Source organism: Spermophilus citellus, assembly GCF_964194105.1.
Source record: "Spermophilus citellus genome assembly, chromosome: 5".
NCBI lineage: Eukaryota > Metazoa > Chordata > Mammalia > Rodentia > Sciuridae > Spermophilus > Spermophilus citellus.
This window is the reverse complement of record NC_138186.1, coordinates 98,363,546-98,390,665: the sequence shown is the minus strand read 5'-3', so window position 1 is coordinate 98,390,665 and position 27,120 is coordinate 98,363,546. Positions and strand designations below refer to the sequence as shown.

The window sequence follows — 27,120 nt, the reverse complement described above, 5'->3', positions numbered from 1 at the left end:
TATAGGCTTGGCAAGGAGTTTAGACTGGTGGTTTCTAATATTTTGAGATGTGATCCTCTCTAGACATTGGGTTACTTTGCTTATAGACCTGTTCCCTTAACTTCCTGTTCAGTTAAAGATGAAAGCAATAGTACTCTTTTGTGTATTAATATAATGCAATAACATTGCACTCGTTTTAAGCACATAATTTAACGATATATGTCATGTAACCACCTTATATTCAAGACTGTATTTCTATACCCACAAAGGTCCCCTTGGGCCCTTTCACAGACCATCTCTGTAATGCACAGACTCAGTCAAGCACTGAAATGCTTCTTGTCACTGGTAATTAGTTGCTTTTTCTAGAATTTCAACCATTGGAGCTGTACAGTAGTAATGGTAGTTTTTATTTAATGCTTCATCTGCTGGCCCAGTGTCTGCTATTTGCCTTTCATTTTGAATAACTCTTCAGAGGGTATGTGTTCTTTCTTCATAGTACCTTATTAGTATATTTAATATTTTGATTTACCTAGAGACTAGGGCTGCATTTTTATTGATTTAGTTTGGAGAACAGAAGAATGCCCAAAACATCCTGTTAAATTGGCTTTCTGTATTTTCCAGATTTGAAGTCATAATGGGGGGGATGAGCGTGGTTGTGAAAAGTCCTTTAAATTCCTTTTTTTTGGCAATAAAAACAAGACCAGTCCACACCCTTCAAACTGGCAATAACTCAGCTTCTGACAACACCAGGTGTTTGCAAGGGTCTGGCACCATCACACACTGCCTGGTCACGTTCAGGGTGCTGTGACCTGCCAAATCAGTATGGTTGTGACCTGCCGAATCAGCCTGCAGGGTAGTGTGTGTTCTCATTACCACTGTGCTAACCACTGAGAAACATTTGGAATGTCCATCAACAGGCAAGTGTGTGATAAATTGTAGACCATCCATTACATGAAATGTCACAGAGTCCTTACAAGGAATTATGTGCTAGAGTTAATGCACTTAACAGAGATGAGAGCTCCTGGATGTAATGTTGAATGAAAAAGGCATACATACAACTTGATAGCTCTATAAATTTTTTTGTTCGTTGTTTTGTGGCACTGGGGATTGAACTCGGGTGCTCTATCACTGAGCTACATCCCCAAACCTTTTTTTATTTTTATTTTGAGATAAGGTCTTGCCAAGTTACTGAGGCTGGTCTGAAACTTGTGATCCTCCTGCCTCAACCTCCTGAGCCACAAGGATCACAGGTATGCACCACCTTGCCCAGCCACTTCAGTAAACCTTTAAACAATGTAAATGAATGCTGTCTGGTTTTTTGGGATGCAGATGTGTATGGTGTAAAGAGATGAGTGAAAATAAACACTGAACTCACGGTAGTAGTTGCCTTGAGTGGCTGGGTAATGGGCTATGTTGGGAGAATGGGGAGAAATACACAGAGCTTTGGTGTTAATGCTTTGTTTTTTAAATAGTGATTGATACACAGGTATTTATTACATTGTCATAATAGAGAAAAAAATAGATGGCGCTGTTTGGAGCAATTACTCCACATTGGGGGTCCGCAAGCTTTCTGTAAGGGGCCAGATGGTAACATATCTGAGGCTTTGCATACTGTACTGTCTCTGAGGAGCTTCCACAGAGGAAAGCGACTCAACTCTGCCTTGTGTCATGAAAGCAACCTCAGACTACATGCAGACAAATTAGATGGCTGTTCCAATGTAAGTTCCTTATAAAAACCAGGTGGGACCCTGAGGACAAGGTGGGGGCTGTGGCCCAGGGTATGCTGACTTTGCTCTCGTCCAGTGTTTCTAAAATTATTCTCTGAGCCCATTCCCAATTCTCCTAGTGATCCCTGTTGTGTCTCCATCTCTAATGGTTCCTCATGGTTCACCAAGAGACTTGGAAGGTGGGGAGGACAGTATTGCAGGGAAGGACTGAGGTGGTGTGAGGTCATTTCTCTTTCTGAAACTACAACTCGGATCTTTTGTGTTCATCAGCCTCGGTTATAGCTGCCTAAATCAGCTTCATTTTGTTAGCCTTCTCTTCTGTTTGTTAATACAACTTAGATTTTCAAACTTAGATTCCACGAAACCAGGTTCTAAGGGGAGTCTTTGCAAGACATTCTGAAGGGCAGTAGCCACGTGGTAGGCTCCGGAGGGTGGAGCAGCCTCCTCTCACAGGCGTTGCCTTTGTTCCCAGGATGACTACATGGAAGCCCTGGCCAGGCTCCACCTCACGGTGACCAGGGCCTACAAGGTGAACACCGACATCAACTTCGAGGTGTTTATTCATAAAGTGGATGGTCTGTCAGATGACCACAAAATTGAAACTCAAAGAGATATTCACCAGAGGGCAAACGATGACCTTGCAGATGCTGGATTAGAAAAAATCCACCTCAGGTGAGAACAGAAATCCCTCAGGGATCCTAGTCAAGGACGGGAAAAAGCAGGTTTGGGATCCACATTCACCACTGTTGGCTTGGAACAGGCTGTAAATTTACCTTCTTTACCTGTTTTGTGCTATAGACACTGAGATAGGACTTAGGAAAGACAAGTTTTGCACATGCTAATTATTATTATTATTTTTTACCCCATTACCAGAGATTGAACCCAGGGGTGCTTAATCACTGAGCCACATCCCAGCCCTTTGTTTATTTTTTATTTTGAGATAGGGTTTCACTAAATTACTGAAGCTGGCTCTGAACTTATGGTTCTCCAGCCTCAGCCTTCCAAGTTACTGGAATTATACATGCTAATTCTAATCCTTAATGGAAGTAGTGTTTTGTTTTAACACATGGTCAAAGCTAAGCTTCTTCCCTCAGGTGAAAGAACATATAACAAAACCTACGAATCTAATCCAGGAAGTTAATTGATGCTAAATTTTACAGTTCTTGATAAATATGATAGTATCTATAAACATAAATAAAGGAGTAGTCTAAAAATAGTTCATCTAGAAATACCTACAGAGGAAAACAACTTCTTCATTCTTTGGTGGTGTAGTACACAATTCATTTTGAAAATTGGAGAATAAAAAAAGTTAACATGATTCATTGTCAATAATTTAAGTTACTAGGCTAGACATTGAGAGGCTTGCGTAAAGACTATCAGGTGCAGATTCTCTTGCAGAATGCATGGAACCTGGCAAAGGCAAATAGGGATGCATTTTTAAGCTTGCCAGTCAGCAGAATAGAACAGGTACAGTTCTGGCACTTGGGAAGGTGATGGGGAATGGCTTACTAAGACATACTCTTTTTTTACCAAGGTTACTATAAATTATGAAGGGTGTAGTTTTATGTGTTAGGATTGTAGATACAGAAGGGAGACTATTGGTGTTATACCATAGCTTAAGCAAACTATTCTTCAAAGGGAAATATGGATGAAATATTGTTTTCTCTTTCAGCTTTTATCTGACCAGCATATATGATCATTCAATATTTGAAGCTTTTAGCAAAGTGGTTCAGAAATTGATTCCACAACTCCCAACTCTGGAGAATTTGCTAAACATCTTTATCTCAGTAAGTAAATAATTTACTCCTGTTATAGTCATTTGAAGAATTTCAGAGGAACATTGCAAGAGTGAAAAGGGTCTGTCTTCTGCTTGCTCTTACATCATTTCAAGATCATTTAATTATAATTTTTGAAGATTACTCCTTGATATTGTTCAGTTTTGGAGTTTAACTCCCAAAACGAAAATGTGTTACTTCACTGGCATGAGTGTTTATTCAAGTTGAGGGCATTCATCATCGTTAATAGAACCCTACCAGAGATAGAGAGCATAAGGCTTGCTGTATTAGTCAGGTTTATCTAGAAAAACAGAGTCAACAGGAAGTATAATTATAAAAGTGGGACTTATTAGGTTGGCTGGTGGGATCAGAAGCTGGATAGTCCACAATGGCCGACTGCGGGGTAGAGAGCTGGAAGAACCAGTAGCTGCACAGTTCAAGAAGCTGGAACCCCAGAACAAGAGGGATCAACGGCTTCTGGAGAATCTGCTTTGAAATAATGAAGAAGTGAGAGTTCAATCCTCAAGACAATTGCAGCAGCAATCAAGAACCCTTTCAAGAGGAATCCAGCTTGCATATGCCATCTGCTTCTTTGTTCTTTCAATTTTTTATTCCATCCAAGCCATCCTATTGGTTGGTGCTGCCCATGCTTAGGGAGGGTCTCCATTTTAGTTGGCTATCCCACATGCCAGTCATTCCTAGACACACCCTCACTGACACACCATAATCCTCTTGATCCTTGGCATTTCTTTATCCAATCAAGTTGACAGTTCAAATTAACCATTACACTTGCTTTTGGTGATGACTCCTTCTTAAATAACTTTTTATTTGTTTAACACTGTATGAATTATGTGCCAAAAGAGTCCTAAGAGTCAGGAAATAGTGCCCAATTTGTTTACCTACAATAAATAATTTGCAGTAACCCTCCTTTTCATCTCTTCTGTAAGTCCATTATAAAGTTTAAGATAATAAATTTAAGTTGTAATGCAGTGGTGCAACTTAAATTATTTGTAGCTTAATTTTTGCTCATTTATATTTTATATTGGGGCTGGCCTATAATTTTATGTAAACTGTACACAGTTTGAAGTCAGCTATCACTTTAAGGCAGCATTTTTTTGTTTCAGAATTCTGGAATTGAAAAGGCATTTCTATTTGATGTGGTCAGTAAAATTTACATTGCAACTGATAGTACTCCAGTGGATATGCAAACCTATGAGCTCTGCTGTGATATGATAGATGTGGTTATTGACATCTCTTGTATTTATGGGTAAGTAAAAGACTCATAAATGGCAATTAAGCCATCTTTTCCTTTCATAACTTCTTAGGCACTTTGCATTTATCTATTTGACTTTAATACTTTTGTTTCAAATGACCAAGGTCTGTAAATAGACCACTTAGCATGCAATAATAATAACAAACAACTATTGAGCAAATGCCTGGCATTATGCTAATAACTTTATTGCATGCATCATGTAGTTTAATTTTCAGCTATTCCATGAGACAGGAATTACTTACTATACCCATTTTACAGAAGAGGAAACTAAAGTTTACAGTGGTTAAGTTTCTAATTGATGCTCCCATTGTCAATAAGGCACAGAAATAGAATTTGAACTCAAGTCTAAATGATTCCTGATCCTCTGCTGAAAAATCTGTCAACATCTGTGGATATAAATTAACCCTTAAACTCTGAAGAGATATGTCATTAACATTTCTATTAATACTCTTTGTTACAGAAAATAACTGCTGAGTTTTTTTTAAATACACTTTTGATTTTCTGTGGCCAGCAAAGAATTATAAAACTAAGCAAACGACATTATCTGCTTATTATTAGTAGTTGTATGGTCTTGTGTTCTTAGAAACGTTTTATACACTTAAAATAATATCAAATAAACAGTGAGCCAGGTGCAGTGGTGCGTTCCTATAATCCTAGTGTCTCGGGAGGCTGAGGCAGGAGAATACCAAGTTCAAGGCCAGCTTCAGCAAAGAGTGGGGAAGATTCATTGTATTATCAGAGATAGAAACAGTTCTGAATTAATTATACATTTGCCAAACAAGTCTTGTATAGATTGAGTGTGAACTAGCTGTTTCTTAGGACGCTAGGATGTTGCTGTGGATACTGGACCTTAGGTTGTCGTCCTGTCGTGGACGAGCTGAACCTCTGGTTCATCTTCCTCTGCACTCACTGCCTGTGACCTGCCTCTCTTGGTACTCTGCCTCCTCTGCCAACTTCTGTGAGAGTGTCAGTCTGTTTCTGTCTTCCACTGCCTAAAAATCTTCTGCTCACTCAGTTCAGATTCCCTTGACTGTCACCCCTCAACTCCTGTCACCCCCCAACTCCTGCACACACAGACACACAACACAGTCCCTTCCTGATGGATGGGGTAAGTCATACCTCGAAAGATTGTGGTGAGGGTGGAACCATTAGGCTCACAATGTGCCTTGACCTGGTAGTTCCTGGATAAACTGTAGCTACCATAATTTATTACTGCTGTTATTATTAAATGCTTTAAAAATAGACCCTGTTTCCCAAAATTACTAGCTTGAAGTATCCTATTATTTTTAAGCCATAAGTGGATGACCTTGAAAGAACCGTGGAGCTGAATGAACCCTGATTATGGTCTAGATTGCTGTAGTAATCAAGTACAATGAACAACACAATTAATCTGGCACATATTTAATGACATGCATGATCATTATTGTGCCATATGGTAATTAGATGTAAGTGTTAAGTTGTTTGTGTAAATGCTGTTAATCAGAGTTACTTTTATCCAGCTAAAACAAACTCGGTGAGGGAGGAGGCTAGCAGGAGGAAGCTGGGCTTTACCATCAGATTCTTTTTCTGTGGTGGAGTGCAGTGTTCCTGAGAACCACAGGATTCAGGAAGAACCAGTCTGGGTCACAAATGATTTGTGGGCACTGGGGTTTCTTTGCTGGAGCAGTGAGCCTGCCCAGTTAACCAGTAGGGGGCCGGGTGGGGATGTTTGTGGAGACTATGCCCTGCGCCCTTAGCTAGTCTAGGAAGGAAGTGGCCCTGTAACTGGAGGACTTGATCCTCTTTCCCAGCTGCCCAGTGGAAAGGACCCATGTTGAAGGTGGTGCCTCAGGAATCTCAGCTCAGGTTCTGCTCAGAGCTAAACACACACACACACACACACACACACACACACACACACATTCTCTCTCTCTCTCTCTCTTTAAAATAAGTTCCATTTGTTATGTGTATTCATTGCTTATAGATGAAAACTTGTAGAACTTAGTTGTAGTTGCAAAACTTCACCAATTTCTACTTGTAATTTTATGGATCTTTTTTGGTTGTGTTTGTTTGTTTTGTGGTACTGGGTTGAATTCAGGCGTGCTCTGCCACTGAGTTATATTCCCAGCACTTTTAATTTTTTTTATTTTGAGACAGGTTCTCATTAAGTTGCTGAGGCTGGCCTTGAACTTGCAATCCTCTTGCCTCAGCCTCCTGAGTTGCTGGGATTATAGTGTGAGTCACCATGCCTGGCTTTTTTTTTCCCTAATTAGTTTGTTGTTTTCTTCCTTTTTTCATTGTGAAATTAATATATATTATAGTATGTGTACTTTTATGAAAGCATAAAGAATAAAATTAAAATAGCCCATAATCTTACCACCTAGAGACAGTTACTGTTTACATTTTTTTTAATATTTATTTTTTAGTTTTTGGTGGACACAACATCTTTATTTTATTTTTATGTGGTGCTGAGTGCCCCGTGCATGCCAGGCAAACACGCTACCGCTTGAGCCACATCCCCAGCCCTATTTACATTTTTAATATATTTTATTATTACTTCTCTGTGTAATTTTAAGTATAATGAGATCACTTTGTACATATAATTTTATAACCTGTTTTTTTATTTAACATAATTACCTAAGAATTTTTCTGTTTTATTAAATGCTATTTATTAATAGACAAAATATTTGTTATCTATATATTCAAATGTTATATTTACTTGAAAATTTTAAATGCAGCTTTCTTCATTGGATAAAACATTTTAAATGTTTCAGTTTATTGCTCTTAGAACATTACTTATAAGCAAGAGAAATTCAGTCTCCCAAGTAGCTTAGCTCAGACTTAAATTTACTTTTAAGTAGTCCTATAGAAACCAGTTTAAAATACTTTCAAAACTAAAAAAGAAAAAAGAAAAACAAAAAAACCCCTCCATTTCCTTTAAAATACTCTATAATTCAGGCTCATTGTTAAGTCAAGCCTTTCATCCTAGCCCCTGTATATTTACAAAATTAAAGCATTGGCTTTTGATATGAATCAGATCAGGTCTGAGGTCCTGGCTCCACCTCCGTCACCAGCTTTGTCCAAGTTGTCTTTCTTTCTCCAGTCTCAGTTTCTTCAGTGTCTAGCTTAGAGGATTTTTCTGGCAGAAACTGGATAATGCATGGTCAGAACTAAGAATGGTGTGTATCACATAGTAAATGTTTAATAAATGCTAGCTCTTAATGTGAATTTGATAAAATTTAGCACAATTCCAGTTAAGTGAAAATTCTGGTCAGTTATTCGTAGACTTAGGAAGTAAATATATATCAAAATGTATACAGCTGCTGATAAAAGGAAGGCTATGGAACATGTCCTTTGCCTATGATGGAAGTATTCACAACTCTTTGATTATACCAGTGTCTTTCTCGGGGTTCAGTTTCTGTCATCAAAACCATCTTAATTATAACAGCAGTTAAAACTCTTTGTACATTTTATAGATTCTCAGCTGAGAACCATTTATGCATATTTATTTATTTAGGGAACTTTGAAGTAATTGCTGTCAGTATATAGGTGAGGAAATTGTGGCTCAAAGAAATTACTAAATTTGTCCAAGTTCATATGATAAATAAGAGAGCTGGGTATAAATCCAGGTTTTTCTGTGTCTGCAGACTACACCTTTTCTTAAGAAAATAGACCAACATATTAATTTAACTATTTTGAAAAAATTTCAAGCTACAGGAAATCTTATATCCATGTTGGGATTTACCAGTTGTTACTAATTTGCCATGTTTATTCTTTTTTCCTAATACATACTTTTTGTGTGTTTTTGCTGAACCATCTGACAGTAAGTTTCAGACCTTGATTCTTTGATCTTGGCCACTTGAACATGTATCTGTTAAGAACATGGACATTCACTGCAGGACCATGGTTTAAGTAGCAAGTGAAGCAGATTTAGCCTGGCTATATTTCTCTTGTTATTTAATACATAAACCCATATTCAGTTTTTACCAAACATCCCAATTCTGTCTTTTATAGCAGTTTTTCCCCTTTTTCAGGGTTCAGTCCAACATTTGGCTGTCATGTCTCTTTAGACTCTAAATTGTTTTTCAGCTTTTCTTGGTCTTTCACCAGATCATGCTTTTGACAGCCTGGCTATTCTACCATGAGAAAATAAGAAGCCCTTGGCTGTGGAGGGGAGAAGAGTTCACTGAGATATTTTGCTGAATGGCACTGCAAGTGTAAATGACATCATTTTCTCTGTGTTAAAGCTGGTCTCTATTACTGGGTTGCAATTTTTAATTCTTTCTCAATGATCAAATACATTTTGATTTCTGTCCCCATTTAGTCTCAAAGAAGATGGAGCAGGAACCCCCTATGACAAGGAATCAACAGCCATTATAAAGCTGAATAATACAACTGTTCTTTATTTAAAAGAGGTGACAAAGTTCCTGGCTCTCGTTTGCTTTGTCAGAGAGGAAAGCTTTGAAAGAAAAGGTAATTTTTTAAATGTGATTTAAAAGAAGCATTTCAATTCATTCTGCCTTCCTTGCTTGTTGAATGTGAGTGAATGACAGCATGCCCTTGAAGCTTCCAGACTTTAGTCACAGGCCCTTTTGGCAGGCAGGCCTCAGGTAGTTCAGAGATGGTGGGGTTTCACTGAACCTGCCTGCCCCCTAGTGGTGTGGCTGTGATTGCAATGAGGTGAAGTAGACCTGAGGATTCAGCCAGGGGCCTGAGCATCTCTGAAAGTGAATGGTTGCACGGGGTTCCCGGGCTGTGTCTGAACCAGGAAAGGACTCCCCAGCTTGTGCTACGGGTGGAGACTCTCCCTCAGTCTCCCTCCGGAAGATCTAGGTAACAGTGTGACCATTTGGTCTCTTCATGTAAAGGAGGGAGCAGCAAGACATACAGCGTTAAAGCTAGACAGTATTTGACTTTTTTTAGCCATTAAAAAAAAAGTATACTCTTTGTGATGTTGGGAAGTGGATTCTAGGGATTGAACTCAGCATGCTCCACCTCTGAGCTATATGCCAATCCTTTTTTTTTAAATTTCTTACATACATGACAATAGTGGAGTGCATTACATTCATAATTATCCATTCACAGCACAATTTTTCATAACTGTATATAAAATATGTTCACGCCAAATTATGCCATTATACATAACCTCTCTTTTTTTGCATACAAGTCTTAATATACCTTTATACCACCATTATCATATCTCTGTTTGTATATAAATTATGATGACACCAAATTCACATCTTCATACATGTATTTTGTATAATGATGACTGTCTCCTTCCACCATCTAGCTAGTCCCCTTCTCCCTCCCACCTCTATTCCCTATCTAGAGGTAATTTTCCTCTCATGCTCTCCCTCCCTATCCTACTTTGAGTCACACTCCTTATATCAGAGAAAACATTCAGCATTTTTTTGGGGGGATTGGCTTATTTTTTATTCTTTAAAAAATGTTTGCAGTACTGGGGATTGAACCCAGGGGTACTCTACCTCTGAGCTACCTTCCAAGTCCTTTTATTTTTCATTTTGAGATAGGGTCTCATTAAGTTGCCAAGACTGCCCTTGAACTTGGATCCTCCTGCCTGAGCCTCCTAAGTAGCTGGGATTATCTGGTATTACAGCTGTGTGCCAGTGTACCCCAACTTCATAAAACTAGGTCTTCAAAACACAGTAATAGTATCATGCTTCCAAAAAGGGAAAATCCTGCTTCAAAATAAAAAAATAAAATGGACCAAGGATGTAGCTCAGTGGTAAAAGGGTAGGGGTGTTATGGTGGCTTCTAATGCATATTTGCAAAATGTCCATCAGAAAGATTGTATGGATTTATGCTGCTAAGAAATAATGAGTGTGTTCAGTTTTCTGTGTTATGATTTAAGAAGTTTACTATTGAAAACTAGTATATTACTTAAATTTGTATTTTCTTGCTTCTTCCTGAAGCTGTGTATTTTTCCTGTTTACTATGACTGACCAAGTTTCCTTGTTTCTTCCCCCACCAAGAACTTTTAATTAAGTGATATTCATCCTTTAATTTTTGTTTCCTTTATTCTTGCTGAAAGCAAGAACAGATAATATATTAGAGTCATGGAATTTTGAAGATAGGACTATATATTATTTTACATATGATTTTACTCAGACCCAGAAAAGAAAAGCGACTTTCCCTGGAGCTTCCCCAACCAGTGGGCAGTCAGGGACTTACAGAGCCGGTTTTATGTGTGAACATGTGTTTTTAACCACTATATGCCTATTTTGTTGGTTAAAGTTATTTCCCAGATTTATTGGAGGTTGATATTTCACAAAGCTAAGAGAAAGAGAAGTAATGCAAATAGTATGCCTGCTCTTCCAAAACCACATAGGCCAATGGCAGGTTCTAAAGTTTAGGGAGAATTACAGTCCCTACCTGGGGATCTTGTTTTTTTTTTTTTTTTAAATAAAGGTTCAGATAGATATTATTTTAGTTGTCCGTGGACTTTACTATTTATTTATTTATTCATTTATTTATTTGTGTGCAGTGCTGAGAATCGAGCCCAGTACCTCACATATGCCAGGCAAGTGCTCTACCACTGAGCCACAATCCCAGCCCTCTTGTTTGTTTTGAAATTATTTTAGATTTAACAGAAAAGTTGCAAAAATAGTACATAGTTTTCATATACTCCTTATCCACCTTCCCCTCACATCTTACATGCTAAAACTGAATTTTCAAAACCAGGAAATTAATGGCAATATAATACTATTAACTCAACTATGGACCTTATTCAAATTTCAACAGTTTTCACACAAATGCTCTTTTCAATCCCAGAATCCCCAACTTGATTTAGTTATTTTTTTCTTCTGATCTTTTCCAGTCTGTGACAGCTTCTTGTTTCTCATGTCCTTGACTTTTCATTATGTAGAATGTCTGCTGATTTTACACAGTGGAGATTATGCACTGGACAAGAGCACCACACAGAAGTGATGTCTGAGTGCTACTATAAGTGGTTTGGATTGTTGTTATGTCTTGTTACTAGAATGCTAACCTTGAGCTTGATAGTGTAGCATCTCTCCTGTTTTCTTTTTTTGGTACTGAGGATTGGATGCAGGAGTTCTCTACTACTGAGCAATATCCCCAGTCCTTTTTATTTTTAACTTTGAGACAGGGTCATGCTGGCTTTTAACTTGTGATCTTCCTTCCTCTTTCCAAGTTGCTATTATTTCAGGTGTGTGGCTTCTCCTTAAACTTTTGCCCACTAACTTTAATATCCCTCTATGATTGGGGAACTAGATTTAAGCAGGAGTTTATTACACGGGTCTTCCATAAGTTATTCCTAAACTATGACTGACCAAGTTGCCTTGTTTCTTCCCCCACCAAAAACTTTTAATGAAGTGGTGTTCATTCTTTAATCTTTGTTTCCTTTACTCTTGCTGAAAGCAAAAACAGATAATATATTAGAGTCATGGAATTTTGAAGATAGTGGGATCATTTGACAACAAGCAGATTTTGTAAAAATTTATGAAGCTAAGTGGAAATAAATATGAGTTTTAATGTAATAACTAAGAATATAAGAAAATGGGTACATTTAATGTTTGACCTTGTCATATGTACTTTTTTAGGGTGGCCAGTCCATATCTGTCTTCTTGGGACCAAAGGGATTCCTGGGACAGGAAACCTTCAGTGCTGATACTGGGAAAGTCCCAGGTGAACACAATGAGTTGATCACTCTAGCTACCAGGAGTATCTTTAAAGAGAATTTAGTGCTTGTAATGCATGGGATATTTGGTTTTGTTATTCTTGAGTCCTGTTGGTGCCAGTAATCTACACTTGACTTTTTCTCATGTTGGTTTCCTTCTGAGTTTTTATTAATGACCTGGTGATGGCTTTGGTGGAAGAGGTAGGCATCTTGGGAAAGGTTAAAAAGTAAGAAAATCTGAGCTTTCCTCAGGATGTTAGAATAGAACTTATGGGAGAGGGACTTGGGTTTGTTAGTTGTTTTTTTTTTTGGTTATTTTCTTTGAGTTCCCTGAATGTTTTTAAGGTGCAGCTAAGGTTGGACACTGCTGCTGAATCTGAGAAGGTGAGACTGTATTAAGTGTGGATGGAGGTGATGGTAGTATTTATGCTGTTCACATCTCTGTTCTTGTATTTTCAACTGCCTTTCCTGATAGGGCAGATCTAGCAAACACTTTTTATGAATGCTTATTTCATTTAAAAACCTCACTTGTGAATCTTTTAAAACTAACACGACAAGATTACTGTCTCATTTTTAAATGGGTGAAGATGAGTGAGTTAAGATTTCTCAAGATCTACCAATAGGATGTCTCTAAATCTCCTCAAGTCAATCATTTAATTGTACCCTTTGCTTGAGCCAGATTCCTTGAGCTGAGCTTTCTTTCTGTAAAAGTTTATTGTACATATCAGCAGATAATTTTGAGATTGTTCTCACATTTCCTAGTTAGATTTACCCTAAAAAAGAGAATTTCTTTGCTCCTTGTTTATTTTTTATTACTTTCCCCGATTGACTCACAGGTCTTTTCTTGAGGAAATCTGCTGCGAATGGGTCATACTGCACTTGTAGGTCATTGTTTTTGCAGCAGCAGCAGCAGCAGCAGGGACCACTACCTAGATTTCCCTCTAGAAGCTGAGATGGTTTCCCTCTAGAAGCTGAGATGGCTGTCCCCCTTGCCCGTGCACTTGCAGTTAGTTGTAATACAGAGTTGAAGAATTTCATCCTTGACTGGAATTCCATTTCTTTCTTTGATGGGGTTCTGGAAGCATCACATGAGAGATGGAAATAATTGTTGGGCCAGTAAATTTAAAGATGGCAAATAGAACCAACCACTTTATCTTTGGTATAAATATAATGTTGCTTTCAACACTTTTACTTTTGAGAATGAAAAATGCTTCAGATTTTGGATTATCTTTTATTCTGCTATATTTTCACACTGCTGACTTATTTATAAAATCATAAACAAGATTCTCTTTTACTATTTCTCCATTTAAAATTTACTTATTATTGAAAAGCTGAACTTTTGTGTCATTGGTTATTGAGTTCCTGAGCTTGGAGCAAGCATGAGGTGACTATTACCATTCCAGATTCAGGCACTTTGCTTTCCCTAGGGCTTATGAGAATGGTTTAAATATAATAGATATTCAGTAAAGATTGATTGAGGGGCAGGGGATGTGGCTCAAGCGGTAGCGCACTCACCTGGCATGCGTGAGGCCCGGGTTCGATCCTCAGCACCACATACAAACAAAGATGTTGTGTCTGCCGAAAACTGAAAAATAAATATTGGAATTCTCTCTCTCTCTCTCTCTCTCTAAAAAAAATAAATAAATAAATAAAAAATAAACCCAGAAAATGCCAACTCTTATTTAAAAAAAAAAAGATTGATTGATTAGGGCTGGGTATATAGCTCAGTTGGTAGAGTGTTTGCCTTGCATGTGGAAGGCCATGGGTTCAATCCCAAGCTCAAAAAAAAAAAAAAAAAAAAAAAAAAAGATTGATAGATACTGTGACTTTGATATCTCAGCTGCACTTCAAATCAGGGTCTGCCTCCATTCAGAGTCAATTTACTAATGCCTTTTGGTATTATTATTTCTTAGTTGTATTAAACTTTAATTCTGAAAGGTTAAAAAAAAGTGTGCAGTTAGATGGTTCTTAAAATCTTTTGGGCTGGCACACACCTGTTATCCCAGTGACTTGGGAAGCTGAAACAGGAGGATTGTAAGTTCAAAGTCAGCCTCAGCAACTTTGTGAGACACTATCTCAAAAAACAAAAGAGCTGGGGATGTGGCTTAGTGGTTAAGAGCCCTTGGGTTCAATCTCCAGTACCAAAAAAAAAAGAAAAAGAAAAGAAAAGAAAGAAAGAAAAGAAACTCAAAATACTTTTGAGTCATAGATGCCTTTGAAAATGTGGTATATACAATATACACTGGAACCTTTCCTCAGGAAAAATCTACCTTCACAAGACTGCCTTCAATTCCCACAGCCCAGCAACAGACCTCTTGGGGAAATCTGGCTGTGAGGTTATAGCTCACCCTCTATCACCCTCTACTGGCTTGTCCTGGTCATGGCTGACATGAGATTATTTCTGCATGGCATTTATAAATATTTTTGTTCTCTTCTCCAGGGCTTATTGACTATAATTTTCATTGCTTCCGGAAAGCCATACATGAAGTTTTTGAGGTGAGAATGAAAGTAGTAAAATCTCGAAAGGTTCAAAATCGACTTCAGAAGAAAAAAGGAGCCACCCCTAATGGGACCCCTAGAGTGCTGCTGTAGGTGAGGTTTCAGGAACATCTTTTGAAACCAGACCTTTTTGATGAGGCTGCTGCACCATGTTGTACTAAAGAAAGAGGAAGAAGATTGGTACACATGACATGGATTCATTGTAAAAAAAAAAAAAGTTCCTGCAACCCTCTTGATTTTCTCTTTTTTAAAAATAAAGTAAGCACTTTGAAGCAAAAACTTGTATATTAACCATGAAGTGAAATCCCCTGTACTTTCATTACACAAATGTAAACTTTTATGGTCGATAGTCAGAAAAATCCCATGTGAGAACTGCCAGGAACTGTACATATGTTGCACTTTTTCACTTTTTTTTTCCTTATTGAACTGAACTTTGACTTTTCTAAGATCTTTTCTGTACATGGTATCAAGAACATGCCTACTGAAGTCCATATCCATATAGCAGAAATTAATCCAAAATGTTAGCTTGGTAATGACTTTTTGTAATATTTGGGGTCTTTACTACTAATTATTAAGGGAAGTAATTTTTTAATGGAGCTGGAATAGATTGGGGCTGTAAGTTCCAGGAGCAATAAGAACTATTCTCTAATACAGATATAAGCAAGATTTTTGTAGAATAATATTATCACCAAACTTATATAAAAATTTATATCACCATGGCTGGGCTTCCCTACCCAACAGTTTTTGTTGTTGTTGCTTTTGTACCCAGGGACACTCAACCACTGAGCCACATCCCCAGCCCTTTTATTTAGAGACAGGGTCTCACTGAGTTGCTAAGGACCTCACTAAGTTGCTGAGGCTGGTTTTGAACACACGATCCTCCTGCCTCAGCCTCACGTGCTGCTGGGATTACAAGCATGCATCACTGCACCCAGCTCCCAACAGCTCTTTACCTCAGCATACACCTCTGTAGTCACTTTACACAGGTAGGTTTTTTTCTTTTTTGCTGCATTACTGTTTTAGAACTTTGGGGACCAGATTTCCAAAATGGTGAAGAACATGGAGAAAAATAACAATCACTAAGGCAGGTTTCTGGAGGCTCTTCTGTCCTTGTCAGGTGGGGTTAACATAACATCAGAGGCCAAAAAGTTTCCCAAATTGTAGGCAATCGAGAGCTGAAGACTAAAAAAATACGTATACGATTTATGTTTAGTTTCTGTTCAATGGCTTATTGTGCTACATTTAAAATCTTTATTTGGAATTAGCTTTTTATTGCTCCATGACCACAGTGAATGGAACATATCTCCCATCTCCACCATAGAGCTTAACCCTGTTGGTTCCATTTGTCAACTTGAGTCACCTTTTTGTCTGTATAATGTGCCTGATGTCCTCTGCCTGTTCCCACCTTGTGACTAAGGTCAAATAATAACCAGTATGTTCTGCAAAGTTGAAGAGCCATCTTGAAACTCCCAGACAATCAGTTGGAAAAGGATGGCCAGAAGAAGATAAAGTCTGCTGTGCAATTTTTTTCTATGAAGTTCATTCACTTGTGTTTAACTTAGATTAGTAGGAAATTAAGAATCTTGAATCTTTTTTGGAAATGGATACTGGGAATTGAAACCTAGGGACATTTTACTCCTGAGCCCTGTGCCAAACCATTCCATGATAATTCCTTCTTTTTTTTTTTTTTTTTGTACTGGGGATTGAACCCAGGGGACCTTAACCACAGAGACATCCCTAGCCCTTTATTTTGTATTTTGAGGCAGGATCTCACTAAGTTTTTTAGGGCCTTGCTAAGTTGCTGAGGCTGGCTTTGAACTCGTGATCCTCCTGCCTCTGCCTCCCAAATCACTAGGATTACAGGTGTGCACCACCGCATCCAGCTCCCAAATAAATAATTCTTTCTATACAAAGGTTAGCACTCTATAGCATGCTTGTGGGGCATTAAAAAAATAATTTGTTTAAAACAGAGCCTCCTAGTGTTATTAAAGCTGGTCCTAGCAAAATATATAAAGTCCCTAAAGCAACTTGTCCTTGAACTCTCCCACTTCTCTCAGTGGCTTCTTTCCATCTTCTCTTTCCTCTCCCTAAGTCCTATTCCTTCAAAGATGGTAGCTGGAATTAAAGTTGGTAGCAGATTGGGCTTTAAGGTTTGAGCCTCCCAAGAGTCTAAAAATCACTAAGGCACCCTAACTCCCTTTCCTCATGACTTCTGCTCACAAACCTGGCTGAGCAGGAGTCAGGGTTCCAGGGAAGTTTTCCTGATTTCTGGAGCTATCCCCTGTTGGACTTTTGCCAACGGGTCTGAAACATGTGGGTTATTCTTACAAATCTAATTCTCTAGGATTTTTTACAGGATGTTTCTCTTTGAATAAGCAAATAAAGAGTCAAGTTTCTAACATTACTTTATTGTCAAGATAGAGACACTTGTCTATATGGTAATTCACATGTTAAATATATCAATGTATATATATTTAAGAACCAGGTGGAACTTTCATTTTTAAGCTAGGTATATGATGGGTTTTATTAAAATGTGCCTTAAAAAGCCTATTACTTCAAGAGCAAATGATTCTTTGGGGGAAAGGCAAAAATAATCTGTGACACAGGACCCACATTCATGGTAGTAAGTGCACTCTTTGGTTAATCACATGCTAATATAGATGGCATGTTAATATAGATGACTGCCTCAAACCGTGTGTGACAATGATCTCTTAATTAAAAAAAAGATGTAGGAATTATGTCTAAGTGTTCAGTTTTTCAAGTTTGTTCAACTGGAATTGCAACACCTTTTCAAATCTTTTTGCATTTTATTTAGATACGGGATTTTGCTTACTGCAGTGTGTCTCACCACATTTTGTACTCAAACATGGTTATAAACAAAAAGTCCACGGCTGGGGATGTAGACCTGCCTGCCACATGCAACAGCCTGTGTTTGCATCATGAATTAACAGCCACAAAAACAGAAAGGCCAAACGTGGCTATAGTGGTGACTGTACCGAAACATTTTTGTTTGAAGCTTGCAAACTTGATTGCCGGTTTCTAGAGTGAGGTAGTCCTTTATCATTTTGAGTCATTTAAAACCTCTACATAGGGGTGAATTAGACTGTGAATTATCATCTTTGGTTATTTTCAGTGATGTAGATTAATGTGAATGACTAGTATGGAGTGTCATTGAAGGAATATAAATAAAGAACTGGCTAACATTCACAAATATGTTATTTTATGAACACAATATATACGTTGGACCCTTAAATATAAAACAACTAAAAAGCATATCATGACTAAAAAAAAAAATCACAGAACTACTGTTATATATGGGTTATATACCAACTCTGTCCTACTCCAGAAAAACAGCTGAACTGTCATGATAATTGAAGTATAGTGTACATTTGACTTCCATAGTCTGCAGGTAATTTGTAGTCAGGTATAGTTTATGTTTTACTTCAAGCAGCACATCCTTTATAATGATTGTTAAACCTTTGCTTTCAAGTTTGTTAACTGCCAATTTAAAAGCATGTTCATGACTTGGTATGGCTTTCATTTTCCTTCAAGTGTATTCATAACTCTGCTTTCTGGGAAGAGAATGGTCTCTTCAGTTAAAAGAAAGTATGGCCTTTCATTTTTGAGGGATGGTTGACCACATGCATATATCACTGTTTCGTCATCCCTCTGAAGTCTATTTAGTAATTTCTCTTTTTCAATTTTTAAAAAAATTTTTAGGCGGGTCTCATTATACTCTGTATGCTCAGGCTGGTCTTGAGCTCCTGGGCTCAAGTGATGTTCTGCCCCAGCCTCCCATGTAGCATGTACCACCATGACCAGCTATTTGGTATAATTTGTCTTGATTAATCAGTTCTCACTTAATGGAAATGCAGATAAATCATTCTAAATTGAACTTACACTTTTATTTTTGAGGTGTGTGTGTGTGTGTGTGTGTGTGTGTGTGTGTGGCTGAGGATCAAATCCAGGGCCTCATGAATGTTAGGCAAGTGCTTTAGCACTATACTACACTTCCAGCCCCTTTAAACCTTCCTATCTCTCCATATCTTTATAGGGGAACCTATATAAACTTTATAGTTTACTATCATTTCAGTAAACTTCAGATATTTATTTTTGCTGCTCTGGCTTTAACCTTTAGTCATCTGGAAACCCTTTTCCTGAAAGGTTAATAAAATAGGTACTTGTCACTCCATTTTTCTATATGTTTAACAAAACACTGTTGAAATCTTGTTCCCAGGATGTGTTGTCCCCAACTGTGAACTGTTTGCTAATCTTGTTCCCAAAATGTGCTGTCCCCAACTGCCAAACTGCAGGATGCACTCCCTCACTCGGTTGCAGGCAAACTGCCCACTCGCCCTGACCCGTCAATGAACTTCCCTCCCTGCCCTCTCCAAGGAAGGTATATAAGCTCTGCTTAAGCTGTTCTCAGGGCTCTAGCTCTCTTTGCTAAGGTGAGCTCTGAGCTCCAGCATGCTGGTCCCCAAATAAACCCTTTTGCTGTTGCATGAGGCAGTCTCTTGGTGGTCTCTTCCTCCGACGTTTCACCGGTCCCTTACATTTGGTGCATTGGCTGGGAAGAGCGCATCGCCGGACAGGGAGACACACCAACAGACTCCTTTAGGGGTTAAGTAAGGCGCCTCTTCCTCTTTTATTCTTCTTCTTCTCCTTCTTGTTTTTCCTTTGTGATCGCTCAGAGTCCGATTTTTAGCTCAGCGGAGAGCATAAGCTCTCAGAGCCTTCTGGTTTTTGGCTCAGCGAAGAGCGGGAGCTCTCAGAGCCTTCTGGTTTTTCGGCTTGGGTTGGCAGAGTGTGGTTGCCAGTGGAGAGCATAAGCTCCCCCTGGTGGTGGTGGACAGACGTGTCCAGAAGCCACAGGCCATGTCTTTCAAGGGACGCTTTGAAAGACTCTGGGGGGGACGGAGGTGCCCCCATCTGGGAGGGACGGAAGTGCCCTCATCTGTATTCTGCTGCCAACCCGTCTGGTCTTGCCGGCAATTCTTTCTCTCAGGTTGAATTCACTGTTTTTTATCTTTGCCTCTGAACTTGTGTTACACGTTTACTGTTTACTGTGTGTCTGTGTTTGTGTCACATTTGTATTGTCCCTGTCTTTGTTCAAGTAACTTTCATTATGGGACAAAGCCATTCCACGCCTCTGTCCCTGACCCTTGATCACTGGACTGAAGTCCACATAAAGGCTCAGAATCTTTCTTTTTCAGTAAAACACCGGACCTGGCAGACTCTCTGTGCCTCAGAATGGCCCGCCTTTGGAATTGGATGACCTCCAGAAGGATCTTTCTACTCCCCACTAATTTGAAAAGTCAGAGATATTGTCTTTGTCTTTCAGCCGGGACCACATAGCCATCCAGATCAACAGCCGTATATCTTAACTTGGCAGGACCTCTGCAAATCTCCTCCTCCATGGGTGAAGCCTTTCCTTGTCCCTGCCCCCGCTCCTACTCCTTCCCCACAATTCTGTCTCTCAAACCCTCTGCTCCTCCTCCTCCTCCACCCTCTGTTCTCCCTAAATCTCAAGATTTGACTCTACTGGACTCTCCTCCCCCTCCTTATCCCCTGCCCTCGTCCCCCAACCCCCAATACCCTCTAAATGATTCCCCTGCTGCTGACTCAGCCTCTCCACCATTGGAGGAAGCTGAGCTGGCCCAGTGCCCTCCAGATGACTCCCGCATGGCACACACAGCCCCTCCTCCCCGGAAGAAACTGGCCCAGCTAAAAGAACTCAAAGAACCCGCCAACGTTTTCACACCAGCCTACTTGGGATGACTGCCAACAACTCCTAGGGACTCTCTTCATGACAGAGGAACAAAAGCGAATCCTCCTGGAAGCTAGAAAAAAAATATCCTCAGACCAGATGGGCAACCGACACAACTTCCCCTTGAACCGACCCAACTGGGACCCCAACACCTTTAAAGGTAGGGAGCATCTGTCCACTTATCGCCGGGCTCTAATAGCGGGTCTCCGAGCAGCCGCTAGACGGCCAAATAATTTGGCCAAGGTAAGAAAGATCATTCAAGGGCCTAATGAATCTCCCTCTATGTTTCTGAAAAAAATTATGGAGGCATATAGGAAATATACTCCTTTTGATCCTCAGGCAGAGGATCAAAAGGCATCTGTTATGATGGCCTTTATTGGGCAAGCTGCCCTGCATATTAAAAGAAAATTACAACACTTAGATGGATTACAAGATATGACTTTGTGAGATTTAGTCAGAGAAGCTGAGAAGGTATACTATAAGAGAGAAACTGAGGAAGAGAAGGAACAAAGGAGGGAGAAAGAAAGGGAGCAAAGGGAGGATGAAAGAAGCAAAAGACAGACTGAGGCATTGACTAAGGTCCTGGTCACAACAACAAATAGGCCAAAAATTAAGAGACAGGCAGACAGAAAAAAATACCTGGGCCCACGCCAAAAGCCACCTCTGGCCTCAGATCAATATGCCTACTGTTAAAAAAAAAAAAGGACACTGGGCCAAAGAGTGCCCTAAAAAGAAACAGCCACGCCAGCCAGCCATTCTAACTCTGGAGGACGACTAGGAAAGTTGGGGCTCGGATCCCCTCCCCAAGCTCAGGGTAACTTTTGAAGTGGAGGGAACCCCAGTAAACTTTGAAGTGGATACAGGGGCAGTATACTCAGCCCTTAAGGCCCCATTGGGCCCTCTGTCAACTAAAAGGTCTCTAGTTCAAGGGGCTAACGGCAGTAAATATCAGGCTTGGACAACTAAGAGGACCATGGACCTGGGAAAAGGAAAAGTCCATCACTCCTTCCTAGTGATCCCAGAGTGCCCAGCCCCATTGATGGGCAGAAATCTGCTCACCAAACTCCGGGCCAGAATAACTTTTAACCCTGAAGTCCCCCAAATGGAATTTCTAAATCCTTCAGTAAAAACTCCTATAGTCATAGCTTTAACTATGTCAGTAAAAGATGAACATCAACTCTTCACACCCCCAAGACTGATCAAACAGGCAAGCTATCCCAGAAATGGATAACAGATTACCCAAATGCCTGGGCAAAAACTGCTGAATTAGGCCTAGCCGTAAAACAACCTCCAATAATGGTGGAATTAAAAAACCTCAGCCTCCCTGATTAATATTAAACAATATCCTCTGAGCAAAGAAGCTAAAGATGGGATAAGGCCCCATATTCAGAAATATCTGGCCTCAGGGGTCCTAAGGCCCTGTCAATCAGCCTGGAACACTCCCCTGCTACCAGTAAAAAGGCCAGAAACTGGGGACTATTGCCCCATTCAAAACCTAAGAGAGACCAACAACAGAGTGTAGGACATTCACTCCACAGTACCTAACCCGTACAATCTGCTTAGCACCCAGAACCCTGAGCGAAAATGGTATACTGTTCTGGACTTAAAAGATGCTTTCTTTTGCTTGCCTCTGCACAAAGATAGTCAGTTGCTGTTTGCTTTCAAATGGGTAAACCCAGAAACCGGAACATCTGGTCAACTAACTTGGACCAGCCTCCCACAGGGGTTCAAAAACTCCCCCACTCTCTTTGATGAAGCCCTCCACAGAGATCTCAACAACTTCAGAACTACGCACCCCAAAGTCACCCTGCTTCAATATGTGGATGACCTGCTACTGGCAGCCGATACCAAGGAAAACTGTGAGTCTGGGACCCAAGCACTATTATCCGAGCTTGCTCAACTCGGGTATAGAGCTTCTGCCAAAAAGGCCCAAATTTGCCAACAAGAAGTAATCTTCCTGGACTATTCCCTTAGGGGCGGTAAACGATGGCTCACTGAGCCCAGAAAACAAACTGTTGTGCAGATACCACCCCCATCTAACAAGAGGGCAAATGAAGAGGCTAAATTGGCAGCCCTAAACGGAGTAACCATGTTAACACTTTCCACACCGGGGGAACATAAGGACACTGACACTGAACTCCTCAACTTTACTGAGCCCAGCCTGCAATTTCAGAAAGCCCTACATTACATTAAAAATGTACATCAACTCACTCACCTTGGTTCAAGGAAATTGCAGGCATTCCTGAAGGATCAAGAACAGAGTTTTCCACTAACCGGCTCACAGCGAAAGGAAATAGCTGAACGGGTAACAAAAGCCTGTCGGGTCTATCAATTGGTTAATGCTTACCCTTCCAAGCTTCCTGCAGGAAGGCGCCTTCAAGGAACCAGACCAGGACAATTTTGGGAAGTGGACTTTACTGAAATTAAACCAACAAGGTATGGACTTAAATATCTTCTAATCTTTGTAGATACATTTTCAGGATGGATTGAAGCCTTCCCCACAAAAAAAAAGAAACAGCACAAATGGTGGTCAAAAAGATCCTGGAAGATATTTTTCCAAGATACAGCCTGCCTAAGGTAATAGGGTCTGATAATGGACCGGCGTTCATGGCCCAGGTAAGTCAAGGGTTAACCAGGACCCTGGGGATTAATTAAAAATTACATTGTGCTTATAGACCCCAGAGCTCAGGACAGGTAAAAAATAAAATAAAATAAATAGAACCATTAAAGAGACCTTAATGAAATTAAGCTTAGAGACCGGCATAAAAGATTAGACTATGCTCCTGCCTTATGCACTGTTTCATACAAGAAATACTCCCTCTGTTTCTTTGTGTAACTTCACCCCCTATGAAATTCTCTATGGTGCCCCTCCTCCAGTAAGGGACCTAACCCCAACTCTAGGACCTAACAATCCCTTCCACACCCCCTTGCTTGACAGACTTAAAGCTCTTGAAAGAACCCAGCGATACCTATGGAAACAGCTGGCCACTGCCTACCAACCTGGGGACGAAGGGACTCCACACCGATATCAAGTGGGAAACTTCATCTATGTAAGATGACATCAGGTGTCATCCCTAGAACCCCGCTGGAAAGGACCATACCAGGTGCTACTTATAACACCTACAGCGGTAAAGGTAGATGGAATCACTTCCTGGATCCATGCCTCTCATCTCAAGCCTGCGCCCTGTCCAGACTCTGGCTGGAAATTGGAAAAGATTAGTAACCCTCTCAAATTGCGTATTCGCCGTGTGGATAGGGCTATAGATTCTCCCCTTGCCCACCAATAGTCCTAACTCTCATCAGCCCGTTCAGCAGTAATAGCTGATCATAAATCCTACTAGACAGGAAGTATGGTCTATCTCGCATACAGCCCCCTTAGGGACCTAATGGCCATCTCTCCACCCAGACATTTGTCAGTTGGCTATAGGTCTTCTCTATTGGGTATCCCTGATAAAGAGGATCCCACTAAAATTCCATTAAATCCCTTCCATACCATAGATAATAGAAACAAACATTATGGATGTAGGGACACGCGAGCCAGATGTAGGTTGGCTAACCTAGATTACTATGTTTGCCCGGCGGACTATCAAAGCCACAAACAGTCACGGCTGTGTGGGGGAAAAACCGACTTCTCCTGTAAGTCATAAGGATATAAACATACAGGGGCTACCTGATGGAACCCAAACCTCCGCCGGTTCTCAGACCATTGCCCCCTTGCTGAAGTAACAGGTACTGAGGTATCTCTCCACCCATTCACTCCTCTCTTCTCCTGTCAGTGCCCACACCGGGTCCCACCAGGTCCTCTTACCAGCTAACCCAAAGCTCAAACCAGCTGAGGAGAGCCCTCAGACCCCTATCCAAGATGTAATGAAAATGGCCTTTAAAGTTGCTTTATCATTACTAAAAACAGGTTACTAAAAATTTAAAGTCTCTCACAGGCTTTTTGGGATACTCACTCCAGTCTTCCCCTCTGCTCTACCTGTTCTACTACTCAAGTTTTTGTTGCTAGGAAAATCCCAAACCCCTTTCCCATTATTCTTTTCTCAAATCCACGGAGCTGCTCTCAGCACCACCTTTCCCCATCCTCCCCCTCTGTACCAGGCCCACAAAAAAGTCTTAACTGACCTTCTCCAGAAGTCTTCACCATGGCTAACTTTAGGACTTTTGGCGAAAGAGTCCCTATAAAAGAGTTCAATGTAGATAAACTTCCTCTTTTCATGTTGCCCTGTTCTACTTGGCCACTGGCTGGAAAAATCAGCACTCCTAAGCTAGACACCCCCTTACTAGTTTTTCACAAAATATGTGAACAGGGCCTCTGTCCTTGAGCTGGGGCTTCACAGAGATGGCTACATTTCTAAGATAAAAAAGTTTTCAACTGGGCTCCATGGTAACAGCTGGCAAAAAAAGAAAAAGTTCTCCCCCTCCCAGGTGTCCTTGAAAAGTTAACTTGCCCAGAAGAGAGAAAAAAAAACAGAAATAAAAACTGCTTTTTGTGAACTTCTGCAGACTGTGAACTTCTGAGCCCCTTCCGTTATATGTTGAGTACAAAATTCTGAAACTACCTAAACTTGGGGTTCAGGGGATTAATGGATTACAACAGAAGCAATGCCCTCTGAATCCGGTTGCAACCAAATAGGACTGTTTCCCTGTCTTCAGTGCTATCTTAGGTGCCTTGCCTTGTCCGTCCCTACAACAGTATAATTCTATATACTTAAACATCATTTATGTTTTCATAAAATGGTCAACAGATGTGATTAATTGTATAATAGTGCAGATGTTTCCCAGAGTGCTCTATCATGACGCAGGTTCATTTGAAGATCAAATAAGGGGACATACAACCCGGTTCCGCCGGGAACCTGTATCCCTCACTTTAGCCATCTTATTAGGAATGGGAATTGCTGCAGGGGTGGGCACAGGGACCACTGCCCTGGTCCATGGGACACAAAATGACCCAATTAGAAACAGCAATGGACCAAAACTTAAAGATATTAAAAACCTCCATCACAGCTTTGCAGGAATCTTTAACCTCTCTCTCTGAAGTTGTTTTACAGAACAGGTGAGGGTTGGACCTCCTCTTCATGAGAGAAGAGGGCCTTTGTGCTGCATTAAGGGAAAAATGTTGTTTTTATGCCGACCATACTGGAGTTATAAAAAAAAAATCTATAAATAAATTAAAAAGACGCCTTAAAGAGCATCAATGAGAGAGAAAGGCCCAAAAAGGGTGGTATGAGTCTTGGTTCACACAGTCCCCCTAGTTAACTACGCTTTTATCAGCCCTGGCCGGTCCTTTAATAATTCTTATATTGTTGCTAACTCTAGGACCCTATTTGCTCAACCGTGTAGTTTCCTTTCTCCAAGCCCAAAATTAAACAAGTCAAACTTATGGTAATCAGACAATAATATACTCCACTAACAGACATAAAATGTGACACCCCCCAATGATCACTTTTATGATTAAAAATAGCCAGAAGAAAAAGTGGGGAATGAAAGGTTAATAAAATAGGTACTTGTCACTCAATTTTTCTATATGTTTAACAAAACACTGTTGAAATCTTGTTCCCAGGATGTGTTGTCCCCAACTGTGAACTGTTTGCTAATCTTGTTCCCAAAATGTGCTGTCCCCAACTGCCAAACTGCAGGATGCACTCCCTCACTCGGTTGCAGGCAAACTGCCCACTCGCCCTGACCCGTCAATGAACTTCCCTCCCTGCCCTCTCCAAGGAAAGTATATAAGCTCTGCTTAAGCTGTTCTCAGGGCTCTAGCTCTCTTTGCTAAGGTGAGCTCTGAGCCCCAGCATGCTGGTCCCCAAATAAACCCTTTTGCTGTTGCATGAGGCAGTCTCTTGGTGGTCTCTTCCTCCGACGTTTCTCCGGTCCCTTACATTCCTAACAGTCCAATTTATCACACCTTACTTTGCTTATTAGTGAAATTCCATTCTACTATGACCTTCACAGATCCCCTGAGAGTTCTCAGAAAGGGCTAGATGTTATATCTTAAATATAAAATTCTGTTTTTTAGTAGAAAACCTGATATGAAATAATTATTTCCAAGATTTTAAGTCAATGATCATGTTGAATTTAAGAGGAAAATGTCGTTAACAGAATTACTTAATAATAGAGTAATTCTGTTTTGAAGAACTATTATGTGACTAACCCTCATAAATCCAAGAGGTGAGTACTATTGCCATTTCAATTTTTCAGATGAGGACACCAAGACCAAAGAAGTAAAACAACTTGGTTAAGATCATCTGGCTATTAAGATACAAGGCCAGGAATCTGACCCTGGAGTCCACTCAACTACAGCTATAAGCAGCTTTATAAATATCACTTTAAAAGCCTTCCTTTCACAAATATGAAGGGAGCATTTGATGATTAGGATTTACTGCTGCATGAGTTAACGTGCTATGATATTTAAAAAGAAATACCTATTCTTACATGCATCCTTCTTACATTTTTAT

At 40.0% G+C, this 27,120-nt stretch overlaps 1 protein-coding gene across 1 annotated transcript in view; it reads left to right on the top strand.

Moving 5' to 3' along the window:
* Nucleotides 1–18,897, top strand: part of RRAGD (Ras related GTP binding D) — a 44,301-nt gene extending 25,404 nt beyond the window's left edge. The window contains exons 3-7 of the mRNA XM_081294876.1: nt 2,179–2,378; nt 3,379–3,493; nt 4,606–4,748; nt 9,058–9,206; nt 14,834–18,897. Of these exons, the coding sequence (XP_081151002.1) occupies nt 2,179–2,378; nt 3,379–3,493; nt 4,606–4,748; nt 9,058–9,206; nt 14,834–14,985 (759 nt within the window). The 3' untranslated portion in view covers nt 14,986–18,897. The remainder of the gene's footprint in view (nt 1–2,178; nt 2,379–3,378; nt 3,494–4,605; nt 4,749–9,057; nt 9,207–14,833) is intronic.
* Nucleotides 18,898–27,120: the final 8,223 nt, after the last annotated feature.